The 8,774-nt window shown below is 29.7% G+C and overlaps 1 protein-coding gene across 1 annotated transcript; it reads right to left on the bottom strand.

Moving 5' to 3' along the window:
* Positions 1-855: 855 nt before the first annotated feature.
* Positions 856-8,396, bottom strand: LOC107860741. Its single transcript, XM_047395396.1, has 2 exons — positions 8,309-8,396; positions 856-2,051 (listed from the first exon to the last, which is right to left on the bottom strand). Exons 1-2 carry the CDS (start codon positions 8,394-8,396, stop codon positions 856-858), a joined length of 1,284 nt encoding a protein of 427 aa, XP_047251352.1.
* Positions 8,397-8,774: the final 378 nt, after the last annotated feature.

The following is an 8,774-nucleotide window of genomic DNA, read 5'->3' as shown; positions in this document are numbered from 1 at the left end:
GACTGTCTTCTCGTCAACTTATATTTGATATGTGAGCAGTGGCGGAGCTACGTGGATTCCAAGGTTCATCCGAACCCCCTTCGTCGAAAAATTATATTATATATATATGAAGTGTTTTTTTCTTTTTGTATATATATTAAATTGAACCCCTTGACACAAGCAAAAAGCTTGATTTAGTGACAAAGGGGTGCAAACTTTCATGTAGAGGGCCTCATGGTCTTGGGTTCGAGCCTTCGGGGAGCTCTTTGTGATGAAACTATGAATAATTATTGTTACGCGAAATTTGTTTGAAATACTCAAAGTGCTTAGCTAAAGTGCATTACAATAGACTTGGCAGAAGATCCCTAGACTTGGTCATTTGCCTTTCTAATAGAAAATTTGAGGATCTCACCTAGAAAGATTAATTAATTAATTCTAAGTTTTGAACTAGTTCCTTTCCATCAACTTTGTTTCCTAACTCCTATTTAAGTAGCAGATTCAACACTACTTATGGATTAAGATCTTTTACACATTATTAGTCAATTTTAACCAGACAACTTGAATTTAAGATGGATAACTCATGTTTGTCTCTCACAAATCAATTTTCGTTGATGGTTTGAAGATTTAAAAATTAAGTTTCTTTTCTCACCATAGTGTGATTAATTAGTGTTTACCCAACATGCATCAACATGATGATTCAAGGGCAAGACTCATAAAGTGTTTGCTTTAGGCCTCCAAAATTTTAAGGTACCTACAATTTTTATTTTTTTTCGGTAATTAGTTTTTTATTAATCACCAAAAGTGCGAATCATTACAAATCTAAGCTAAGCCTACACAGCTCGCTTCTCAAGTTTTAATTGCTAATCAACGATCATACTAAAAGCTACATCTATCTAATATATTCCTTAAAGGTTCAGTAGCTCGCAGACAACAGATACAAGCGATTTGCCTTGCTACAGTGTCTACCGTGCACTCTTTCTTCTGAAAAGTTCTTGCATTTCTTTCCTTCCATACAACATATACGAATTTTGCGTAGACCAATTTCCACAGCTGTGCTTGGTGTCTCTTTCCTTTACTCCTGCGAATGACCCAATGATTCATAGAATCCCAGGTGGCTAGATGAAGTTGGCTATGCTGTAACCAACGTAATAGTCGCAGCCAAAGTGCATTAGCAAACCTGCATTCTATGAATAGGTGGCCCCTTGATTCATCTTGTTGCTTGTACATGATACATATAGGATCAGCCTGTACATGCCATTTCAACAACCTATCCACCGTTAAAAGCCTATCCTGTTGCTGCAACCAAGTAGTGAAAATTGCGTTAGGCCTTGCTAAGTTGCGGCAGATGATGACTCTCCAATCTACCTTTAAAAATGTACCCAACACCTTCAAATAAGCTTGCTTAATGACACTGGTCTTGGTTCTTGGAACATGTTGCATCAGGTGTAAATTACATTTTGCCCCAAGCATCTTTCTGACCATCCGACTAGCCTGAGCAGGAACAACTAAATTTTTCAGGTTGCGCCCCTTTATATAATAGTTATGCACCCATTTAATCCATAGTTTGTCCTGCTTTTGTTCAATATTCCAGCATAGTTTCAAAATTGCAGCTTTGTTCCATAGCTTAAGGTTAATCAAATTTATCCCTCCTACTACCTTAGGCAAGCATATTTTCTCCCATGAAATCAGTGCTCTTTTGGTAATGACATTTACTCCAGACCATATATAACTTCTACAATATGCTTGGATTGCTTTCATCACTTTTGCTGGAATTATAAATAATTGAGCCCAATAGGCCTGTACTCCAAAGATTACTGACCTTACAAACTGAACTCTTCCTGCATAGGATAGTTTTTTTGCTGTCCATGAAGAGACTTTAACCACAATCTTCTTAGTTAAAGGCTGCCACTGTAGCAGAGTAATCTTCTTAGTAGACAAAGGCACTCCTAAATACTTAAACGGAAGGTCACCATAGCTGTATCCAAGTGCTTGTTGTATTTGAGCCTTTACTGTATCTTTCACCCCTCCAAAGTATAGTGCACTCTTGGCCTGATTAGCTTGTAGCTCGGATGCTTAAGTAAATATTGTAAATTTGTCATGTAGCAGTTTAACAGAAGTATATTCTCCTTTAGCAAACACAAGTAAGCCATCTGCAAAGCTTAAGTGAGTGATTTTCAATTTGGTACACATAGGGTGATATTTAATATATTTTTGATGCTCCAGATCATTGAGGTTCCTACTCAGGTATTTCATTATTATGGCAAATAGGTATGGTGACATCGGGCCACCTTGCCTTAGTCCTCTGGCTGCCTTAAAAGGCTTGGTTAGCTCTCCATTAATTAAGATGGAGTAAGAAACCATAGAGACACATTGCATCACCTAGTCAACAAATTTCTGAGGAAATCCAAGACAATCCGTAACCTGCTTCAAATAGTGCCAGTTTACAGTATCATATGCCTTCTGAATATCTACCTTGAGCATGCATCTAGGAGAGACATTTTTCCTGTTGTAGGTTTTAACTAACTCATGTGCTATTATAATATTATCTGTACTTCTTCTTTCGGGAATAAATTCTACCTGTACTTCTGAAATTATTGCAATAATCACTTTTTGAATTCTAAGAGATAAAACTTTAGCTATCAATTTGTACATCATAGAACAACAAGTTATAGTTCTATACTCTTTAATGGTTGCAGGATTCTTCACTTTAGGAATAAAGGTAGCTGCAGTACATTTAACTGCTATATACATTTCCTTGTCTGGAAGAAACTCTTTATTGCTGATAACACATCTTTGTTGATCATTGGTCAGACTTTTTTGAAGAAAACAACATTGAAACCATCCATCCCCGGCGCCTTATCATCTCCTATTAAACACAAGCCTTTGTATATTTCTTCATTAGTTACATTAGTGCATAGTTCAACCTTTTGCTGCTGAGATAGTGTAGGCCCCCTTTTCATGATACTTTTGCTAACAACTGCAATGTTTTGTAATGCAGTACCTACAATTTTTTATAGATGAATTTTATGTTTTTTAATTTCAGTTAAAACAACATTGAAGATTCTAAAAAAAAAGATACAAAATTTAATGTTAACAAAAAAGAAAAAAAGAAGAGCTATCTTTTTTTCCTTCAAAATTGGGGTAGCTAGGGGAAAAGAATTACAATGTGGGAAATCGAACCTACACCAACAAGGTCGAATTCAGGTAGCCAACCACTAAGATTCCTAGAAAGAAGAACTATCTAACTTCTATCATAAATATTATAGAACTTTTAATAAATATTATAAAACTTTTAACTAAACAACTCAAATCTTCATATTAATAAATAAATTTCTTACAACAATATCCAAGATAATGTATTACAAACAAATGACTAACAACTTCTTAGCTAGAATTGATTCTTACTTTTATAAATAATAATATTACTACGTGAAGGAAATCACTTAAAGTCTTTAAAACAATTAGTATGTAAGAACAAAAAATAACTCTGAAGGAATATTTTATGTGCATGTATATATACATATTCAATCATTTTATTAAAATTTAGCTTTACGCCACTAAATTTATTGAGACACGTTTTTTCTTGACAATATGACTAGATACGTAAGTATTTTAAAAAATCAACAACAAGAAGTCCATGATCAGGAGGTGTTGGGTTTTCAACAACCACCCCATATCGCTGCCGGTAGGGGTGGGCATTTGGAGGTTTATTTATTTATTTCATTTTTTTTTATTTTCGATATTATGGGAATAGGGGTAGCAAAACCAAACCAAATTAATTCGGTTGAATTTGGTTTTTAAAATTCACACTACAAGAAAGTATAGAATTTGCAACAACTCTTTATCAACAACTATAATATTGTTGTCAAAAATTGATAAATGGCAACGACATAATAAAGTTATTGCTAATTATAGAACTTTTAGCCACAATTATTTTTTGTTGGCAAATACTTTAATTTTGTTGCCATATTCTACTAAGATGATAACTTTTAAATTCAAATAATTGATAACAATATTTTAGCAACTATTATAGTTTTGTTGATAAATTTGAAAAAATAGCAACAACTCGATTCGATTGTTGCTATACATAGAACTTTCTAACCATAATTTTTTTCTTATTGCCTAATGTTTTAGATTGTTGTTGTCATATTTTATTGGCAATATTTTTCTCCGTTCTTTTTTAGTTGTCACATTTTGCGTATGAAAAAAAAAACAACAGTTGCAAGTATTGGTAAAAATTTCTATTCTATGACTCCAAAAATTAAAAAAGAGGAACGCAGGTAATTTCCCCGTTTTATTTTAATTGGGCATATTTCATTTATACAGTGATTAAAAAAATCATAAAATCAATAATAAATTTTACTACTTTAGCTTTGATCGATATTAATGATATTCATTGTTCAATGGAATGAACATGGAAATTGTAATTAGTCACATTTAATGTATACTAGTCCCTTCATTTCGTTTTAGTTGACTTTTTTTGTCTTGACACTCCCCTTAAAAAAATATTTAATAGAAGTTTATTTTATTAAAGTAACCATGTTAATTATGCATTCAAAATATAAATTTGATTAAATATATTTTACATAGTTGATAGGGGTAATATTGAAAAAGCACAATAAACTTTTCTTGATTTTAGAAGTTAAATAACTAAATTAAAACAAATATTTTAGCAGAAAGATCAACTAATATGAGGGGGGGGGGGGGGGGGGGGGGAGTATTAATTGTAGGAATAAAATGTAAAAAGTTCATTAAATCTGCCCAAATATAGTTAGTGATAACTAATAAAAAATATTTATTTTTATTAAAATGATCAACTAAAATAAAACGAATGAACACGTACAAAAGCCAAAAACAATAGTTAAAAGAACTAGATAATGTAGGTCCCATTTTACGGGCCCAATATTAATATTTTAAATATATTTATAGGTATTTAATTAGTTTTTAAATGATCATCAATATTTCTAAATTAGCACAATCGAAAATAATAATTAAAATATACGTTATAATAAAATGTAAATTATATTAATATTTTATTTTATAGAATCATACAAAACAATAAAAAAAATAAAAAATGATCATCTATAAATTTATTTTGAATGCACTTAAATTTAATTTGCAGGGGTTTAGCGAATGAAATTCAACCTATTTGATGAAATTTAAAATTAATCACATCATTCTTTACAAAGTGATAAAAATGAAAAAAGTTATGGTTTCACATTTTGTTTTATATACTATAAAATCAAGAGAATATTTTTAAAAAAGTGATTTATATAGCGGATGAGAGAATATATTACCTCAAAATAATATATTTTGTTTTGAAGATTGTAAATGTGTTGTAAAAAGATATATGTAGTTAAGTATACAAATTATAACGTCTTGATATAATATGAACAAACGTATCAATTAAATTAAATAAATTTTAGTTTTAGAATTATCTTTAGTATATATAGTTATTTTAAAATCAAATGAATGCTTTTTCATCATTTATCAGTAGCTTTTTTTTATTATTTTACTATTAATATAGTACTTCATCCGTTTTGATCCATTGAAAAGGAGAACATCTCTTTAGTTTTGATAAATTTTTAATCAATTCTGCAAAATTAAAGAGTATCTTGATCCATTATACATATCTTTAGCCTATTAATATAAGATTCAAAAAACTTTTTTTAATTTGTAAAATTCAATATCAAATCAAAATCGGACAAATAAATAACACTAACTAATTAAACTCTTTTCTCTAAGTATGAACTAAACGTGTCAATTGTTTCCATATCAGTTCAATCCCACTGTAATTTATTATTTCATTGCAACATATTAATTAAAAGTAATCTCAAGTCATAGTTTAAAACTTTACTCATCAATAATCTTATATTATATAATGGACTAATTATAAATAAGAAATTCAACTTTAGTTTGACATAATATCCGTAATGGTTTATAAATTAATTTCAATGAATTTTATAAGTTTGTTATAATTATTAGAAGTTTATGAAAATAATCCTTGGTTAAAACATAATTTTAGAAGCTTTGAATTTGAAAATACATATATACGTATTCAGAAGCACAATTAATATCTACAAGTTTTGTATTTTTTCTCTTAGAAATGCACTATTTTGTTAACTCTATCTGTTTCAGTTTGTTTGATCTATTTTAATTTGGTACGAAATTTTAAAAAGTAAATTTTTTTTTTTGAATATTGTGATATTAAATAAAAGATATGTCAAATGTATCAAAATATGCTTTAATCTTATAATTTTAAATGTGACATGTAGAACGTTAAAATTACAAATGTTGCTAAAAATGAAAAAGATTTTTTTAAAACGAAATAAAAAAGAAATAAATCAAACAAATTGAACCGAAAAAAGTACTAAATAATGACAAACAAAACTTTCACAAAAAAAAATTAAAAAAATAAAAATGTGAAAAAAATAGAAATTGAAAGAAAATCAATGATAATTGAGCATTTTGATTTTTTTACAATAAACAATAGACTTGAATACATTTGTGTAGGTATTAAGAGAAGGAGCCCTAGTATTACAAGTGGTTGAAGATAATTGGTGATGAAATAAGATACCGTAAATTATATAGTATAATTTGTATTGCATATTATACAATTTTTCATAGCCATGGTCGTCCTTCCTTGGCTTTTCTATATAATAATAATATTAGAAATGCACTATTTTGTTAATACTCTATCTGTTCCAGTTTGTTTGATCTATTTTAATTTGGTACGAAATTTTAAAAAGTAAAATATTTTTTTTTTGAATATTGTGATGTTAAATAAAAGATATGTCAAATATATCAAAATATTCTTTAATCTTATAATCTTGAATGTGACATGTAGAACGTTAAAATTACAAATGTTGCTAAAAATGAAAAAGGTTTTTTTAAAACGAAATAAAAAAGACATAAATCAAACAAATTGAGCCGAAGAAAGTACTAAACAATGACAAACAAAACTTTCACAAAAAATAAAAAAATAAAAATGTGAAAAAATAAAACATGAAAGAAAATCAATGATAATTGAGCATTTTGATTTTTTTACAATAAACACTAGATTTGAATAAATTTTTGTAGGAATTAAGAAAATGAGCCCTAGTATTACAAGTGGTTGAAGATAATTGGTGATGAAATAAGACAACCTAAATTACATAGTATAATTTGTATTGCATATTATACAATTTTTCATAGCTATGGTCGTCCTTCCTTGGCTTTTCTATAATAATAATAAAATAATAAAAATAATAATTAGGAAAGCTATACCCAAAATCAAAAGTGAAGCTATCAAGAACACTATTTCAAAATTCATGGAAGTTAATCTTCAGTGCCTTAGATCTAGCTCTAGTAAAGAACGGTGGGATAACTCTATGAGTTAAGTCCAACTGAGAGGGGTAATATAAATATTCTTGCAAGACAAACAAAATTAGCATCAATAAAATGTTATTTTTGGCACTAAACATTCTTTTGCTAACAAAATGTATTAATTGTGGCATAAAATATAGGAGCACTTAATTAATTTTTAATTTTTCGCCAAAAAAGAGGCAAAGCTGATTTCTTTTTCCCGATTATTTAGCCCAGTATTTTTGTAGTTACCACTTTGGCTAGGTTTTTATTTTGTTATTTGTGATTGAGCTCTTCTTTTGTTGCCTTGATTTTATTTCGTTGTTCTTGCTAGTCGTCAAAAACAGTAAGTGATTAATTGAGCATTCTTAATTATTTATTCTATGGCTGATTTTTTCTTGTGATTGAAAAACGAAGAAGTTATTCAATGACTAATTTTAAATAGAGTTATCTAAATAACTTATTGTGATTATCTTTTGTTAGTGGAATATTAAATTGGGCAGTCTTAATTTGTCTAATCACCGTGAGCATGCTTTTTGGGTTGATTTTTTACATCTACTATTTTTAGCGGAGGAAGAAGAAGGATAAGGGTGTACGTAGGACAACTAATCCACAATATTATGTATCATTAAAATCTAGAAAATTGATTATATTCCTCAAATTAATGCATTATATTTTAGCCCCATGAGTTGCAGAATATTATTTCTTCTAATTCTGTCAAATGTAAATTTAACAATACGTAGTTTGTCGTCTTATTTTAGCCGGTAGTATAATTTTTTGTGATGCTTGACCTCACTTAAATATAATTGTGTTTTCTATATGTATCTATTGTATGATGAGCTATTCAAAATAAAACTTTGGCCACAGTAACAGAGAAGTACAAGGCAGCGACACAACATTTATCCTTGAGACATGCGCATCTGACCTGCTAGCTGAGGGTTGTGATAATAAATTTGTCTTATCTTGTACAAGATGGAGGCCATACCAGAGTGACTTCCTAAAGCCCCATCATGTAGGAAATTAAGCATGTCTCCTTGCAGATGGTTGTCACTACCAACCACAATTCTTCCCATCCTGTATAATCACCATCTTTCAACAAGTAAATAGGATTAGAGAGTGCAATGGTGGATACTTGTAAGAGTAACTTTTGCAAATGTGGATCGTGAGATTAGGAAGTTCTGATCCTAGTCAACAAGTAAATAGGATTAGAGAGTGCATTGGTGGACACCTGTACGAGTAATTTTTGCAAATGTGGATCGTCAGAGTAGGAAGTTCTGATCCTAGTCAAGAAATTAGAGGTGACTGTGGACAAAGTACGCAACTGAACTTTACCAATAGAAAATTTGGACAATGCATCGGGTGCATATATATAGTCATATCCTATGAGCTTGGCAATCCACTTTTGCTGGCTAAGGAAGTATACTTTTTGTTTTTATAGGTATTTTTAGCTT

The sequence above is a fragment of the Capsicum annuum genome, chromosome 8 (genome assembly GCF_002878395.1).
Source record: "Capsicum annuum cultivar UCD-10X-F1 chromosome 8, UCD10Xv1.1, whole genome shotgun sequence".
NCBI classification, from domain to species: domain Eukaryota; kingdom Viridiplantae; phylum Streptophyta; class Magnoliopsida; order Solanales; family Solanaceae; genus Capsicum; species Capsicum annuum.
Note: the sequence above shows the minus strand (reverse complement) of the source record. Positions and strands in the feature narration are given on the sequence as shown.

Excerpts from the sequence above, each read along its gene's own strand:
- LOC107860741 (XM_047395396.1), bottom strand. The coding sequence starts at position 8,396 with ATGGGAAGAATTGTGGTTGGTAGTGACAACCATCTGCAAGGAGACATG. Across the intron at positions 2,052-8,308 it reads GGCTTTAGGAAGTCACTCTG|CATCCGAGCTACAAGCTAAT; the intron begins GTATGGCCTCCA and ends TATTTACTTAAG.